Source organism: Lycium barbarum, chromosome 4, assembly GCF_019175385.1.
Source record: "Lycium barbarum isolate Lr01 chromosome 4, ASM1917538v2, whole genome shotgun sequence".
Classification (NCBI taxonomy): Eukaryota; Viridiplantae; Streptophyta; class Magnoliopsida; order Solanales; family Solanaceae; genus Lycium; species Lycium barbarum.
Genome location: NC_083340.1, coordinates 136458882 through 136476144, shown reverse-complemented (window position 1 = coordinate 136476144; position 17263 = coordinate 136458882). Strand labels below are relative to the sequence as shown.

At 35.6% G+C, this 17263-nt stretch overlaps 3 protein-coding genes across 3 annotated transcripts; all 3 read left to right on the top strand.

Moving 5' to 3' along the window:
- Positions 1-459: 459 nt before the first annotated feature.
- LOC132637862 (cuscuta receptor 1-like) lies at positions 460-1659 on the top strand. The gene is made up of 2 exons (XM_060354888.1): positions 460-942; positions 1333-1659. The coding sequence occupies exons 1-2, from the start codon at positions 460-462 to the stop codon at positions 1657-1659; spliced, it is 810 nt and encodes a 269-aa protein (XP_060210871.1).
- Positions 1660-2371: 712 nt separating this feature from the next.
- On the top strand, positions 2372-5237 carry LOC132637861 (receptor-like protein 15). The gene is made up of 3 exons (XM_060354887.1): positions 2372-2426; positions 3067-4520; positions 4911-5237. Exons 1-3 carry the CDS (start codon positions 2372-2374, stop codon positions 5235-5237), a joined length of 1836 nt encoding a protein of 611 aa, XP_060210870.1.
- Positions 5238-5949: 712 nt separating this feature from the next.
- On the top strand, positions 5950-8070 carry LOC132637860 (receptor-like protein 15). The gene is made up of 2 exons (XM_060354886.1): positions 5950-6004; positions 6644-8070. The coding sequence occupies exons 1-2, from the start codon at positions 5950-5952 to the stop codon at positions 8068-8070; spliced, it is 1482 nt and encodes a 493-aa protein (XP_060210869.1).
- Positions 8071-17263: the final 9193 nt, after the last annotated feature.

Below are 17263 nucleotides of genomic sequence, written 5' to 3'. Positions count from 1 at the left end.
GGTCAATTTGTGTTACCTTCTGATTCTGAAAATCTTGATTTGATTGTGATCGATGTGTCTACGAATTATATTCAAGGCCCGCTTCCAACATCCATTGGCCATATTCTCCCAAATTTGAGGTATTTGAACATTTCTAGAAACTCATTCAAAGGTAGTATTCCTCATTCAATCGGCAACATGAGTAAGTTAGAGTCACTGGATCTGTCGAGCAACAATTTTGCTAGGGAATTACCTGAACGCTTGGTTATGGGCTGTAACGAATTGCTTACGCTGAAGCTTTCACAGAATAAACTGCAGGGCTAATTATTTCCCAAAAAATGAAACCTCACATCGCTCAGGTTGTTGCATTTAGATAATAATATTTTTTCCGGACAGTTGTTACCTGGACTTCTTACAAGCTTCGACTTCAGAGTGTTGAATCTAAGCGATAACTCGATCTCAGGAAAACTACCTGATTGGATGGGGGACTTTTCTTCCCTTTTGTTCCTTGTTGCGTCCAGGAACTTGTTCAAAGGTCCTATACCAGTTGGCTTTTGCAGACTTGTTGAACTGATTGTATTAGACCTTTCATGGAATAGTCTTTCTGATAAAATACCTCATTGTTTCAATTTATCATCACTAATTTATTTAAGCCTTCACAAAAATGAATTGTCAGGACCTTTGCCAGGAGCTCTTTATAGATCATCTTCCCTTGTGACATTGGATATTGGGGATAATAAACTATCAGGGGAAATTCCAAGGTGGATCAACCTACTCCCAAATTTGAGGTTTCTTTTATTAAATAGAAACAATTTTGTAGGTTCCATTCCTTTTCAGCTATGTCAGCTTCACAACATCAGCATACTGGATCTTTCTTTCAATAACATTTCTGGTCTAATACCTTCACGTTTGACTGATATACCATTTGGTCGTAGAAAAGCACATGATCAAACCTTCAAAAATGTGGAATTTTTTTTTTTGGCTTTTTGGAATACTCGAACTTCGAATATGAAAGCATACTTCGTATAGACCAATATGTTACAGAACCAGTTCACTCATCACGTGGTAGAAATAGAATTTATCTCAAAGAGTAGGCCTAATTCATACAAAGGAAGCATCTTGGATTTCATGTCAGGGATCGAATTTTCTAGGAATAGATTGACAGGTCCAATTCCTTCTGAACCTGGGTTCCTAAGTGATATTCATACTTTAAATTTATCACATAATCAACTGACTGGATCCATTCCAAGGACATTTTCCAACATAAAGCAAATAAAAAGCTTGGACTTATCCAACAACAAGTTGAGCGGTGGAATTCCCCCGGATTTGGTTCAGTAAACATTTCTATCAAAGTTCTCAGTGGAAAACAACAATTTATCAGGACGTGCACCAGATAGGAAGGCTCAGTTTGCAACATTTGATGCTAGAAGCTATGAAGGCAATCCTTTTCTTTGTGGATTACCTCTCCAGGAAAATTGCGGAAGGAGCACAGGCGCAGTATCAAATCCGAATCCAGGAGATCCAGGAGAAACTGATGATCTGTTCAAAGATTCATTTTTTCAGACTTTTGTTCCATCATGCGTTGTAGCATTCCTGGGAGTTGCTGCTTTTATCTACTTCAACTCTACTTGCAGAATGATTTTTCAGTTTATTGAAGCAAAACTCTTATCTTCCAGATAGATTTGATCTAGTTATTTATTGTACTTGATGAAATAAGTAACTGAGTGTGTGCAAGATTACAGTAAGAAAAACATACTACCTTTTATGAGATACTTTTGAAATTTCAACAGTATCTTCAGGGGCCTATTTGTTTACTTCTATGGATGCATGTGTGAAAATGTTATAAAGCTACCTTTCAATCTTTCATAATATCTATAATTAAAAGGTGAGAATCTGCATTGTAGAACAATGACAAGCAACAAGAGCTTTAAGTATGCTGTTTAATTTTTATATCCTCTTTGTAGCAATGTTGCTTAACTCTTCACACTTTGTAGTGATCTACAAAAATAATATTTTGCGTTAGTAAAAAAATATGAATAGTTGGGGTACGAAAATTAGGACTTTTAGATGAGCCATGAATATACACAGAAACTTGATAAAATTATGAATTGAAGTTAATTGAAATGCCAATTGAAGTCAAGCTCCTAAAGGAAATTACTAAACAATCTTACGACACATGAGCAAAGGAATAAAAAAATCTAACTACAAATGGGAAAGAAGCAAAGAAAGTACAATCATACACGTGTATCTTGCTTTCTCACGTGGTATACGAAAGCTATAAAGCTTTCTTAAATTTATTTGGTCATAAATGAGAGTATTTAGGGACCATTAGTGAGGAATATGAAAAGAATTATAAATAGGTGCTTTCGTTAACACATGAAACGGTGGGATAATGAATAAGAAGGACGGTTCATATTCAGTGGCTATTAGATATAGTTTTGCTGCTTGTAAATATTGAATCAATGCTATTATTGTATGAAACATTTTGGAGCCATAGTTATTAGACTTTCATCTATATAAAATATTGACAGATTAATCAATAGAAGATTTCTTTTAGTTAAGGGTAAAAATGTCACTGATCAACTTGTGATAGGCTTTTTTATAGTTCAACTTTTGGCTTAGAGTCTTCCCACTTTTAGTATAACATGATGATATGATATACGCACGCACATCATAAGTTGCATTAGTTATTCATACTATTTTTTTATTTTTTTTTAAAGGAAAAAAATGCGTGTGTGGTTAGAGGTGAAAATGGAGTGGTAGGAAGAGGGGAAGTAAAACTGAGGGAAACCCACTACCTTGTTTGTCAATTTCTCTCGGGGCAGGGCGTGTTAAAGTGGATTTGCGGGCGGAATTGCTTAATAGTCATGCAGTTAGGATTTCTTAAATTTATTTGTCTTGAATCTTAAAATGGAGTGAGATTGGTAAACAAGAAGAGTTATCCTTGCTATCCAAATAGGCTAAGCAATTACTTGTCATGTCTAGAAATTTAAATCCCCCTCCCTCCCTTGCCTGGGTATTTTATGAAAAAAGATTTCGTTGCTCTCATTTTTGTGGTCAATGACCATGCAATTTTTCGCCTTTCAGGTTTATGTAATTTGAAAAACCTCCAAGAGTTGGATATTAGCCAAAACAGCTTCGAGGGATCTATTCCTCCATGTATCAGCAATTTAACATCCCTCCGTCTCCTCAAACTTTCTGAAAATAACCTTTCGGGAACCATTCCTTCTGATCTCCTTAGGCTCAAGTCCCTCGAATACCTTTCCCTTTCTCTGAACCATTTTGAAGGGTCCATCTCATTGAGTTTATTTGCTAACAACTCCAATCTTGAGGTTCTTGAACTTGGTAGCCTTAACAACGAGTTGCATGTAGACACAGAAAATACACCCTGGAAACCTCTATTTCAGCTAAAAGTCCTACGACTATCAAACCTCTATCTCAATGATCCAAGTAGATCTATTCTGAGCTTTCTTTTGACTCAGCATGATTTAAGAGTTGTTGACCTCAGTTACAATTCCATGGTTGGAAAGCTTCCCACTTGGTTACTGAAAAACAATGCAAGATTGGAGTTCCTTAGTCTTGCACAAAACTCATTCATGGGTCAATTTGTGTTGCCTTCTGATTCTGAAAATCTTGATTTGATTGTGATCGATGTGTCTACGAATTATATTCAAGGCCCACTTCCAACATCCATTGGCCATATTCTCCCAAATTTGAGGTATTTGAACATTTCTAGAAACTCATTCAAAGGTAGTATTCCTCATTCAATCGGCAACATGAGTAAGTTAGAGTCACTGGATCTGTCGAGCAACAATTTTACTAGGGAATTACCTGAACGCTTGGTTATGGGCTGTAACGAATTGCTTACGCTGAAGCTTTCACAGAATAAACTGCAGGGCCAGTTATTTCCCAAAAAATGGAACCTCACATCGCTCAGGTTGTTGCATTTAGATAATAATATTTTTTCCGGACAGTTGTTACCTGGACTTCTTACAAGCTCCGACTTCAGAGTGTTGAATCTAAGCGATAACTCGATCTCAGGAAAACTACCTGATTGGATGGGGGACTTTTCTTCCCTTTTGTTCCTTGTTGCGTCCAGGAACTTGTTCAAAGGTCCTATACCAGTTGGCTTTTGCAGACTTGTTGAACTGATTGTATTAGACCTTTCATGGAATAGTCTTTCTGATAAAATACCTCATTGTTTCAATTTATCATCACTAATTTATTTAAGCCTTCACAAAAATGAATTGTCAGGACCTTTGCCAGGAGCTCTTTATAGATCATCTTCCCTTGTGACATTGGATATTGGGGATAATAAACTATCAGGGGAAATTCCAAGGTGGATCAACCTACTCCCAAATTTGAGGTTTCTTTTATTAAATAGAAACAATTTTGTAGGTTCCATTCCTTTTCAGCTATGTCAGCTTCACAACATCAGCATACTGGATCTTTCTTTCAATAACATTTCTGGTCTAATACCTTCATGTTTGACTGATATACCATTTGGTCGTAGAAAAGCACATGATCAAACCTTCAAAAATGTGGATTTTTTTTTTTTGGCTTTTTGGAATACTCGAACTTCGAATATGAAAGCATACTTCGTATAGACCAATATGTTACAGAACCAGTTCACTCATCACGTGGTAGAAATATAATTTATCTCAAAGAGTAGGCCTAATTCATACAAAGGAAGCATCTTGGATTTCATGTCAGGGATCGATTTTTCTAGGAATAGATTGACAGGTCCAATTCCTTCTGAACCTGGGTTCCTAAGTGATATTCATACTTTAAATTTATCACATAATCAACTAACTGGATCCATTCCAAGGACATTTTCCAACATGAAGCAAATAAAAAGCTTGGACTTATCCAACAACAAGTTGAGCGGTGGAATTCCCCCGGATTTGGTTCAGTAAAAATTTCTATCAAAGTTCTCAGTGGAAAACAACAATTTATCAGGACGTGCACCAGATAGGAAGGCTCAGTTTGCAACATTTGATGCTAGAAGCTATGAAGGCAATCCTTTTCTTTGTGGATTACCTCTCCAGGAAAATTGCGGAAGGAGCACAGGCGCAGTATCAAATCCGAATCCAGGAGATCCAGGAGAAACTGATGATCTGTTCAAAGATTCATTTTTTCAGACTTTTGTTCCATCATGCGTTGTAGCATTCCTGGGAGTTGCTGCTTTTATCTACTTCAGCTTTACTTGCAGAATGATTTTTCAGTTTATTGAAGCAAAACTCTTATCTTCCAGATAGATTTGATCTAGTTATTTATTGTACTTGATGAAATAAGTAACTGAGTGTGTGCAAGATTACAGTAAGAAAATCATACTACCTTTTATGAGATACTTTTGAAATTTCAACAGTATCTTCAGGGGCCTATTTGTTTACTTCTATGGATGCATGTGTGAAAATGTTATAAAGCTACCTTTCAATCTTTCATAATATCTATAATTAAAAGGTGAGAATCTGCATTGTAGAACAATGACAAGCAACAAGAGCTTTAAGTATGCTGTTTAATTTTTATATCCTCTTTGTAGCAATGTTGCTTAACTCTTCACACTTTGTAGTGATCTACAAAAATAATATTTTGCGTTAGTAAAAAAATATGAATAGTTGGGGTACGAAAGTTGGGACTTTTAGATGAGCCATGAATATACACAGAAACTTGATAAAATTATGAATTGAAGTTAATTGAAATGCCGATTGAAGTCAAGCTCCTAAAGGAAATTACTAAACAATCTTACGACACATGAGCAAAGGAATAAAAAAATCTAACTACAAATGGGAAAGAAGCAAAGAAAGTACAATCATACACGTGTATCTTGCTTTCTCACGTGGTATACGAAAGCTATAAAGCTTTCTTAAATTTATTTGGTCATAAATGAGAGTATTTAGGGACCATTAGTGAGGAATATGAAAAGAATTATAAATAGGTGCTTTCGTTAACACATGAAACGGTGGGATAATGAATAAGAAGGACGGTTCATATTCAGTGGCTATTAGATATAGTTTTGCTGCTTGTAAATATTGAATCAATGCTATTATTGTATGAAACATTTTGGAGCCATAGTTATTAGACTTTCATCTATATAAAATATTGACAGATTAATCAATAGAAGATTTTTTTTAGTTAAGGGTAAAAATGTCACTGATCAACTTGTGATAGGCTTTTTTATAGTTCAACTTTTGGCTTAGAGTCTTCTCACTTTTAGTATAACATGATGATATGATATACGCACGCACATCATAAGTTGCATTAGTTATTCATACTATTTTTATTTTTTTTTAAAAGGAAAAAAATGCGTGTGTGGTTAGAGGTGAAAATGGAGTGGTAGGAAGAGGGGAAGTAAAACTGAGGGAAACCCACTGCCTTGTTTGTCAATTTCTCTCGGGGCAGGGCGTGTTAAAGTGGATTTGCGGGCGGAATTGCTTAATAGTCATGCAGTTAGGATTTCTTAAATTTATTTGTCTTGAATCTTAAAATGGAGTGAGATTGGTAAACAAGAAGAGTTATCCTTGCTATCCAAATAGGCTAAGCAATTACTTGTCATGTCTAGAAATTTAAATCCCCCTCCCTCCCTTGCCTGGGTATTTTATGAAAAAAGATTTCGTTGCTCTCATTTTTGTGGTCAATGACCATGCAATTTTTCGCCTTTCAGGTTTATGTAATTTGAAAAACCTCCAAGAGTTGGACATTAGCCAAAACAGCTTCGAGGGATCTATTCCTCCATGTATCAGCAATTTAACATCCCTCCGTCTCCTCAAACTTTCTGAAAATAACCTTTCGGGAACCATTCCTTCTGATCTCCTTAGGCTCAAGTCCCTCGAATACCTTTCCCTTTCTCTGAACCATTTTGAAGGGTCCATCTCATTGAGTTTATTTGCTAACAACTCCAATCTTGAGGTTCTTGAACTTGGTAGCCTTAACAACGAGTTGCATGTAGACACAGAAAATACACCCTGGAAACCTCTATTTCAGCTAAAAGTCCTACGACTATCAAACTGCTATCTCAATGATCCAAGTAGATCTATTCCGAGCATTCTTTTGACTCAGCATGATTTAAGAGTTGTTGACCTCAGTTACAATTCCATGGTTGGAAAGCTTCCCACTTGGTTACTGAAAAACAATGCAAGATTGGAGTTCTTTAGTCTTGCACAAAACTCATTCATGGGTCAATTTGTGTTACCTGCTGATTCTGAAAATCTTGATTTGATTGTGATTGATGTGTCTACGAATTATATTCAAGGCCCGCTTCCAACATCCATTGGCCATATTCTCCCAAATTTGAGGTATTTGAACATTTCTAGAAACTCATTCAAAGGTAGTATTCCTCATTCAATCGGCAACATGAGTAAGTTAGAGTCACTGGATCTGTCGAGCAACAATTTTACTAGGGAATTACCTGAACGCTTGATTATGGGTTGTAACGAATTGCTTACGCTGAAGCTTTCACAGAATAAACTGCAGGGCCAGTTATTTCCCAAAAAATGGAACCTCACATCGCTCAGGTTGTTGCATTTAGATAATAATTTTTTTTCCGGACAGTTGTTACCTGGACTTCTTACAAGCTCCGACTTCAAAGTGTTGAATCTAAGCGATAACTCGATCTCAGGAAAACTACCTGATTGGATGGGGGACTTTTCTTCCCTTTTGTTCCTTGTTGCGTCCAGGAACTTGTTCAAAGGTCCTATACCAGTTGGCTTTTGCAGACTTGTTGAACTGATTGTATTAGACCTTTCATGGAATAGTCTTTCTGATAAAATACCTCATTGTTTCAATTTATCATCACTAATTTATTTAAGCCTTCACAAAAATGAATTGTCAAGACCTTTGCCAAGAGCTCTTTATAGATCATCTTCCCTTGTGACATTGGATATTAGGGATAATAAACTATCAGGGGAAATTCCAAGGTGGATCAACCTACTCCCAAATTTGAGGTTTCTTTTATTAAATAGAAACAATTTTGTAGGTTCCATTCCTTTTCAGCTATGTCAGCTTCACAACATCAGCATACTGGATCTTTCTTTCAATAACATTTCTGGTCTAATAAGTATGCTGTTTAATTTTTATATCCTCTTTTTCTAGTTATGACTATAAGAATCTGCATGATTTCCTGTTCAAATTAATATGCTATCAAGCAAGCAACATGAATCAACTTTCATGGCATTTAAACTTGCAGATTTTGCTATCATAAAACTTGTGTAGTAGTAGGGATTGATCCTTCTGTTCATGAAATGTTTTCTTTTCCGGACCAAGTTCAGTAGAAAAACATTTATTCAGTTAAAGCTATCAGATTCTTGTCATTGGTGTGTCCAGACCAATCTTAGTGCCTGAATCTGAATGTCCTTAAGTAAAAGAGCTAAAGTTAGCTGAATCTTAGTGAAGACAGTTAACATTCCCGGGTAAAAATTAACAAGTAGAGATAATCTGGATATGGCATGTGTTCTTGAAGGATTTGATAAGAGTGTGGGAACATTTTTGGAGGATTAAGTAACATAGCTTCCTCCGTATTGTCCTGTTTCTTCAATGCCCATGTATACGTCTCTGAAGTTCTTACAATGGTATGTCCATTGTTTATATCTTATTGCTTTTACCTACATCATTCACAGCGTGCAATTTTTTTTTTCTTGTCTGGTTTTAGCTTTTCCGCATATTGTGCACAAAGCGGGATACTTTTTGGTTATATTTAGTTAATGAGTGAAGGAATATATGAATTCATTTTTCACCAATATACCATCCATACAATGAGATAACAACTCATACTCACCAATTCTTTTTTGCCTAGTTTTGTCATTTTTCGCTCTTTATATGTATCAACTTGTCAAATCAGATAGTGTAATTTGTACTTGCGAACAAATGATCTTTCTTCAATGTACAAATTATCATTTTGAGGGTGATAATTTTTTGTTTACATTGACTCTTGAAATAGTGTTTCCTTGGAAGAACAGACTTAAAGAACAAATATTTTTCCAAAATAAGATAAATAGATTTTGTCTCTCCTCTTTTAACCGTCCACGAGTTAATCGTAATAGTATTTCATTCGTACCAGGTAAAAGAAAGGGAAAGAAGAAATGTAGACGGCGCAAAGGATTATCAAGTTCCACTCCACCTGCTGTCCTGCTTCTTTAATGCCACATAAATCCAGCTGAAGACGTTTCAATGGTACTTAGCGTTTTTCAATATTGTTTTTATCTTGTGTGGTTTAATTAGCATTTTCTTAAAATTGCACAAAGCGGAATTTTTTGGTTATATTTTCCAGTTGACTGTTTGAAACTGAAGTGTAGTTATCGTTGCTGTATTTACCAGTTGATTTGCGACTTTTACGAAAGATTGGCTTCTCTAGATGCTTGTAGCTCTGACCAGGGGCGGACCCAATGTGTTGGGTGGGGGGGGGGGGGGCACGTCAAAAAAAAAACCTATATATATATATATATATATAACTATGATATATTTTAAAAGGACCCCTCAAACATAATTGCAAAAGTGGTTCAGTTGGTAGGAGTGCCCCTGAGTGCTCACTGGTCACCACCTGAGATCAAATCTCAGCTACAACACAATTTTTTTCGCCTATATATTTGTATTTTTGCCACTGCTACGCTATTAGTGACAGGTCCGACACGGTATTATCCCTTAGTCATCATTAAAAATTTTGTTGCCGTGTATGTTAAGATAATGGTGCTCCTGCCGTCTTAAAATCCTAGGTCCGCCTCTGGCTTTGACTATTGTCAGTTTGACCTTTCAATAGTAAGGTCAAACTATCCTCTGATTTGATTTATGTTTTCATTGTTCATAATGTTGCAAAAATAGTTTCAGATGCTAGTCTAGCATTTTTTTAAGCAAATCCACTAGGCGAGGTGCCTAGGGCTAGTTTTTTTATTTATATAATAATAGTGAAATGCAAAGGAAAAGTACAAGCAAGGGGCTAGGCCTTACCTTACTAATCCTATTAAGGCGTAAAAACCCTCTACTAACTAACATGCATGTAAAAAATAAGAAGAAGAAAGCACTAAATATTCTATGATCATCACAGAGTTTATAACACACTCTATGATGATATTACAACTGATAATACTTAAATAGTGAAATATTAAAATAAGCAAGAATATAGAGTCAGACCCTTGTTTATTTGGAATTGTGAATTCTTCAAGGAGATGTAGCCCGATAAAAATCTGATTCTTCACCTTGTCTTCTTCTTCCAACAACTTCAAAATCTCTTGATACTTCATCAAATATTTTTGGATCTATTGTAGTTCAGTTGCCTCCTTCTGTTTTGCCACTCTCATTGGCATTTGCCTTAGAACAACCTCCTCAAACACTTTACCATCCCAACTATGTTTTCTTCCATGAGTCTTCTTTGTCTTGAATCCGCTCCTTTGTTGCCTAGGTGAAAGAGAACCATCCCTAGCCACCTTAGCAAAGCATTCATCTAATATTTCATTCTCATCTTCTTCATCAAATATGTCAAAGCCCAAATTACCATCAAAAGCTTCCAAAGGATCTTCCACTAAAGCTCTTGGCTCATACCTCTTGGCCACAATTCCAATAGGATTCCTTTTTAGTAGGATTATCCATAGCATTCAAATTTTCCATATCATGTGACACTAAAGCATGAAGAACATTAGTAGGGGTCAATTGAATATTCGGAACACTTACATTCAAAGGTGCACTCATTTGAGCCACAAGCTGACCCGCGGCTAAAGATGGAAGAACCATTGCATGGCTTGGCACAAATGTCGGGGCTACTGGACTCAACTTGCTGCGCATTGAAGGGATGAAACCTGCCCATCCTCCTTTACTCTGTCCGCCCAACTCTTCACACTCGTACCACCTGTTTGGTCACTTTTCGTTTAAACGTTATTGCTTAAACGTTTTGGAGCGGAGGCCACAATCTTATCCACATCTTGGTCATTCCCTGTGGGCATTACTTGTTGCCCAGAGTCATCATGTTTCTCACCAAATATCTCCATAGACTGCGTAGGGATCTCAAACGCCGAAGTGTTCAATGTGACCGTCAACGGCTTCAAGACAGGGACGGGACAAACCAAACTTGCAACTTATTGCTACATTAGCATATTTGCTAATTTCGGATGTGCAATATGACATTTAGAACATCCTGAAGCAGATTGGTGCTCCTCTCTACCTGAAAGAGCCTCAAAAGTGTTAGGACACACAATGTCCTTTGTGGCAATGCCTTGTTCCTTTGTCACATTAAGTTCTTTGACAATTTGAGGACTAACAGATTGTTTGCGTGAGACCACTATCCAGCCTTTACTTCCAGCATCATCTCTAGCATTGTTCAAATCCATATCCTGCTCGAAAATTGTTGAATTCCCAACTGCGACACCCGTATCACCAAAACTAGGCAACTCGTTGATTTTGGCAGGTTGCACCACCTCTTGCACCTTTCCTACTAAAACCTTCTGATTGTCATTGCTATTAAGAGAATGGACTGCCTCAAATTTACTATTACCCAATGGACTACCCTCATTCCTTTTCGGATTAGGACGCAAATCTGGAGCAGCTTCCTTTCCAACCCATGAGCTTTCAGCGAGGTTTTCGGACACCCTAGCCAATGCTCGACCTACTGGAATATCTCTCATGTTAGCTCTCTTTTGTTGTTGCTTCTTAGTGTTTAGATAATCACGTGCATCTCCTTGCAATTTCTCAACCGAAACTCCCTCAATCTCCATTGCCGCAACATCTTCTTTTTGAACCACTACGTTATTTCCAATTAACAATCGACACTTTTTCTCATCATGACCTTGGTGCTTACAATGGGTGAAATGTTGAGGCAAATTATCATACACGACCTCTTGAAACTCGTCAATAATTCTGCCCGTAACTTTATCCACACTTTGAAGTCGAATACGATCCGGATGTTTGTCCAATGAGTCGAGGATTATCCTAACCCTAGTCGTACTAGGTCTTGATCTCACTTGCGTGGCCTTATCCACAGCAATAGGTTTCCCGACTGCTGAAGCAATGGAAAGCAAAGATCTCTTAGCAAACAAATCAGTTGATAGGTTTGGAAACGAAATCCATACTGCCGCACGTAAAGTCACCTCCTTAGGGTTGAATCCAATAGTCCATGGGAAAATCCTAATTTGATGGTCTTTGTCGTTGTGCATGAAATAATTCACGCCTCTTGATAATGCAACCACAAAATCATCATATTGATCCATATGAATAAGAAGCTGTCTTTGAGCAAGCAACCCGACGAGACAATGTCCCTTAATGCTGAGGAACTTAGGCAAAATCGATCTTAAAGTTGGCAAATCCGGTGATCCGATGGATAGTTTAACCACAGTGGCTTGATGAAGTCCCTCCTCCCTAGCGAAAAATTGTCGTTCATCCAACGTAAATTTTAATGTGGGAATTCCATGAACAACTTCAATAGGTATCAAACTAGTTTGAGAAAAGTTAACGGATGATTTTGTTTTATTCAATCTATCGGCATAAGTAAGGTTTGTATTGGTGTTTGTAGTGTTGTTTGTAGGGTTTTGGGGAGGCTCTCCCGCAGCCAATGTCTGGGGAGAGTCGGTGGCAGGCATGGCTGCCCTAAATCTCCATGGTCTCAAATGAGAGAGGCAATTGGAGAGAGCCTAGGGTTTTTAGCTCCTTATCTTCAAGGTTAAAAGTCAAAACTTGTTAAATTAAAAGTTTTTCCTGTACTTGTCTAGCATTTTGAGTTGCTTTTAAAAAGATTTCCTGCTCGATCGTGTCTCTTATTGTTCATACAAGAAGATAACAACGCATGCTCGCTTATCTGTGACTCTCCGTTGGAGTAGACATTGACAAATCACATTTCTAGTTTATATTTTGGGTTTTTGTATCTTGAACCATATTTCATTGTGCAGATTGTAGCTGTACATATAACTGCTTCAAGGATTATCAGAGAATTTCATAGGAGCTAAGTAGTTGCTTCTTTAGTGATCAATAATTTGTTGTAGTACATTGTGGAATTACTTCTTCTTGTTTGGATACTGTAAGATATTTCTACTCTCCTATATCTTGGCTTTGTTTTTCCACTTTTCGTTCTATGTATTCATCAATTTTTTCATCAAATTTAATTAAGATAATTTGTACCTGGTACGAATTATGTAATCTTCAATGTAACTTATCATTGAGAGTGTGATATTGTATCATAAACACATAGCATTTGAGGCTTCGCAATGTGAGATCTAGGCTTTTATTTCCCCTTTTTACCCTGCACTTCGTCATAGAACATTAACATGTTTCCACTTACTCTTCACCTGACTCAAACCTTCAATATACCATTTGGTTGTGGAGGTGCTCGACCACTATAGCAAACTTCTACTGTTAGCAAATGAGGTTAAGCCATTAAGGAACTACTCACTCTGTCTCATTTTATGTGATACTCCTTGTATATTCCAAAAAGAATAATATCTTTCTTCTATATGTAGAAACAACTCTAACATTAAACTTTCTGTTCTTACCTTAATGAGAAAATCTATAGCCACACAAAATGTCTATTGCCTTTTTTTAAATCATAAGTTTCAAAAGTTATTTTTCTTAAATTTTGTGCTCAGTTAGTAGCGTATGCAGAATTTTTCGTAAGCAGTGTTGACATTTAAAATGGAGAGAACAAATGAACAAACTGAAGGGAATAATGGGTAATTTTTTCAAGTTAATGTTTTAAGTTTAGCTTGGAATATAATTCACCTTAAACTTCGCTTCAAAATATTTAATATTGGTTGGGTTTTTTGGCTTTTAGTAAGGACGGTGATTGGGTTCGATACTTACTTGGAACCTGCTACGGTAGAGTAATGAGGCACCTAACCAGCAAGCCAAATAGCCTTTTGAGTAAACAGAGTCATTGGTAATATAGTTATACTATTCTGTTCTTTTTCCAGATTATACATATAAATATTAATTAAAATTTTCGACGAAGTCGTGTCGGATGACACCCTAGCCATAAGATGTGTCCGCCCCTGTGCTCAGTCAAACAGCGTAACACAAAATGAGACCAAGGGAATAAATAACAGTGGAAATGGCAAATGTGGTAGAGTTCTGATACTTTCTGTATGTTTTAGAAACTATTAATCAGCAAAAGGAACAAGGCAAGCTTCTAGTCACTCTTTTGTAGGGTAATAAGTGGAAGAGATATAGAGGAAACATAGGGTATAAAGATATTGCAACTACATTATTCACTCTCTAATAGTTTAAAGCTTGATAGAAGTTGATAAAATGAATTATGTAAAATCAAGTTATTTGAGATATTGCAACTACATTATTCACTCTCTAATAGTTTAAAGCTTGATAGAACTTGATGAACTGAATTATGTAAAATCAAGTTATTTGATAACAAATCTTGATTAAATCTTATTTGTTTCTCTTTGAATGTGTATTAATTAATGCAAGACCTTGTTAAAAGGACCTTTTTCCTCTTCTATTCTTTCTCTTCATCATGGTTTCGGGAGTGCTTTTGTGTTGAATCTTTTATGTAACTACGAAAAATGCAACAAGTATAGATAAACATAGAGCTAGATATACATTTCAATACTCACTCTATCATTTCAAAATCAACATCAACAACACACCCAATATAATCCCACCAGGCGGGGTCACAGCGTCTAACTTATGTATCACCTTGCTTATCCCTTGCTTTTGGTGTACATGTTGAAACTAATATTCTAATGCGAAAAATGCAACAAGTTAAGACACACGCACTCGCACGCGCGCACATATATATATATATATATATATATATATATATATATATATATATATATATATATATATATATATATATATATATATATTCAGAATTACAATGTGTGAATTATGGTTCACCTTCCATATCTCTTGCTTTGGTGCCAAATCTTATATTCAACTGCAAAAAATGTAACAAATATATATAGATAAATTTAGAGTTAGATATGTATTTCAGAATCCACTCTAATAACTCAGAACCAGTCTAAATTCTGGATCACATTCCATATCTCTCCCTTTATTGCTCCATTATTGCGTAGTCATGTGACATTGAAGGTACCTTGTAGGACCATGATAAAGATTCTTATATTCTTCAGGTTCAATCCAGATCCTGTGGATGTACTTTGATCCGACAGTTTAATATGTACTTGGAGAAATCACAGCCTCTTGATTTTACCATATGGATCATTTGTGAAAGAGCAAATCAATTGGAACCAAGCATTTACAAAGGGGATATCTTAGCCACTGTATTTTACTGCTCCTTTATACAAAAAAACTTCACAAACTCTTTACCATATGGGGACATAACACAAGACAAATACTATTTAATGTAATTTTTGTCATATGCTCAAGAAAATCTAGTGGTCCAAATGAAAATCCTACCACTTTATGTTCCGTACATTGGCAGTGTAAATAATTTACAGGACTAGGTTAATTCATAATTACTAAGCAAACCTGAATTTCTGAAGGACGTTTTTGTCGAATGGCATTGGAAATATGGGATTTCGGACAGAGAGTCTGTCGGAAACATTCCCGACAAGTTAAATTCCAACGGATTCTATTGGAAATTTGGGTTTTTTTATAGTGATTCACATGCAACGGTAGGTAATTCCCCATATTGAAGTTATAACCTGGAAAAATAGATAGTAGCCTACTATAATTGGTTAAAATTTCACTGATAATGAAAGCTTTGTTAACATTGTCAATGTTTAGAACTTTAGCTCCGACTCTGTATGAATATATTGAATTGTTACTTCAATTGTGATATGATTACCCTGATTTGCATTTTTTCCCCTTGTTTATCATTTCCTAATTTTAGTAGTACTAAAAATAAAGGTATTCACTTAGATGTAAGCCAAATTGGGGTTTAAGTGGTAGGATGAAATCTACTCAATTAATAGCATATGATGACCCTCCAAATTGTAGTAAAACAGTGATGTGACTTATCTTCGAGGTTCATATTTTAGTCAAGTTACCTGATTGTACTAGATCAATGAATTATGAAATTGCACTGTGTCTTTTATGGTATCAATCTTACACTAGGTTTACTAATACAATAATTTTTACCTTCAAGCAAAATATTATTGTAGCTTCATTTCTCAAGATGAGTTATTTACTTAGTCAAGTCGTTGGAAGATATCAGCATGTCGTTTCAGTTATGTGTATGGGTAAAAATTTCGCCTAACATGTGGACCAATATGTGACTGACACGTGTTAGTTAAAAACAATGGCGTAGAAAGATCTAATGGTAATGCCGAGAATAACATTCACAGAAATGTAGCTAATACCGGCGACATGGTCAATGAAGAAGAACATCAATGGGAACGACATATGAGACCTCTTGATTACGCATTAAATGGAATTAATGCAGTAACGGCGAAACGGTTTCTGACAGCCAGAATCAAGGAATTAAATGACAATCGTTAATTCAGCAATTAATGATTGTCGTTACATACACACAACGGTTAGGGAACCATATAGGTCCAAATACCTATAAATAGGACTTTGGCTTGTATATCTAGGCATCGAATACTTACTAAAAAAATAGACTATTCTTGATTACTTTGTACTTATTATTAGTATTACTACTTTGATTCTTTGATCATCAAGCTCTTGTTCATTCTTGGCAAAGGAGAAATTCATTACTGTTATTCGTCACAATTGGCATAAGTTGGTTTTTTTTTCTCTTTATTTATTTATTTATTTATTTATTCTTTATCAATAATTAATAACCTGCTTGTGTAAATTCAATCATTTTATCAAATTGCTACCAACTGTGGTTAACCTTATTTAACTTGTTAACTAGGGGTGTACAAAGCAAACCGACAAACCGCACCAAACCGATAATCCGAATCAAACCGAGAAAAAAACCCGACTAGTGATTTGGTTTGACTTGGTTTGGTTTTAAAAAGAAAAACCCGAACACTATTGGTTTGGTTTGGTTTTAGCTAAAAAAAGTCAAACCGAATCAAACCAACCCGACATTACATTTATAAAATTTTAAACATATTTTATACATAGAAATATTTATTTATAATGTAATTTATAAATGTTTCTTTAATTTTTTTCATAGTTTTTCGTCTTTTAACATATTATTTCAAGCTTGGAATTAGAATTTTGAATGGTTTAATAAATTTTATAGCTCAATGATATTAGTAACTCAAATAAAACTCAACAAAAATCAAATCAATACTAATGCTAACAGAAGAAATTCATATCTAACACTGGAATGACAATAATTTTGATATCTATTCTTTAGTTTTATATTAGTTTAGAGAGTGAAAATACATAATTTTATTTTATTTTTTTCTTTAATATCTAGTCA

What these genes read in the sequence shown, in the direction of transcription:
- LOC132637862 (XM_060354888.1), top strand. Translation starts at nt 460, where the DNA reads ATGGGGGACTTTTCTTCCCTTTTGTTCCTTGTTGCGTCCAGGAACTTG. An exon ending in ATGATCAAACCTTCAAAAAT is followed by an intron (nt 943 to 1,332) that starts GTGGAATTTTTT and finishes TTTCTATCAAAG; the next exon opens with TTCTCAGTGGAAAACAACAA.
- LOC132637861 (XM_060354887.1), top strand. Translation starts at nt 2,372, where the DNA reads ATGAATAAGAAGGACGGTTCATATTCAGTGGCTATTAGATATAGTTTT. An exon ending in TAGATATAGTTTTGCTGCTT is followed by an intron (nt 2,427 to 3,066) that starts GTAAATATTGAA and finishes TTCGCCTTTCAG; the next exon opens with GTTTATGTAATTTGAAAAAC. An exon ending in ATGATCAAACCTTCAAAAAT is followed by an intron (nt 4,521 to 4,910) that starts GTGGATTTTTTT and finishes TTTCTATCAAAG; the next exon opens with TTCTCAGTGGAAAACAACAA.
- LOC132637860 (XM_060354886.1), top strand. Translation starts at nt 5,950, where the DNA reads ATGAATAAGAAGGACGGTTCATATTCAGTGGCTATTAGATATAGTTTT. An exon ending in TAGATATAGTTTTGCTGCTT is followed by an intron (nt 6,005 to 6,643) that starts GTAAATATTGAA and finishes TTCGCCTTTCAG; the next exon opens with GTTTATGTAATTTGAAAAAC.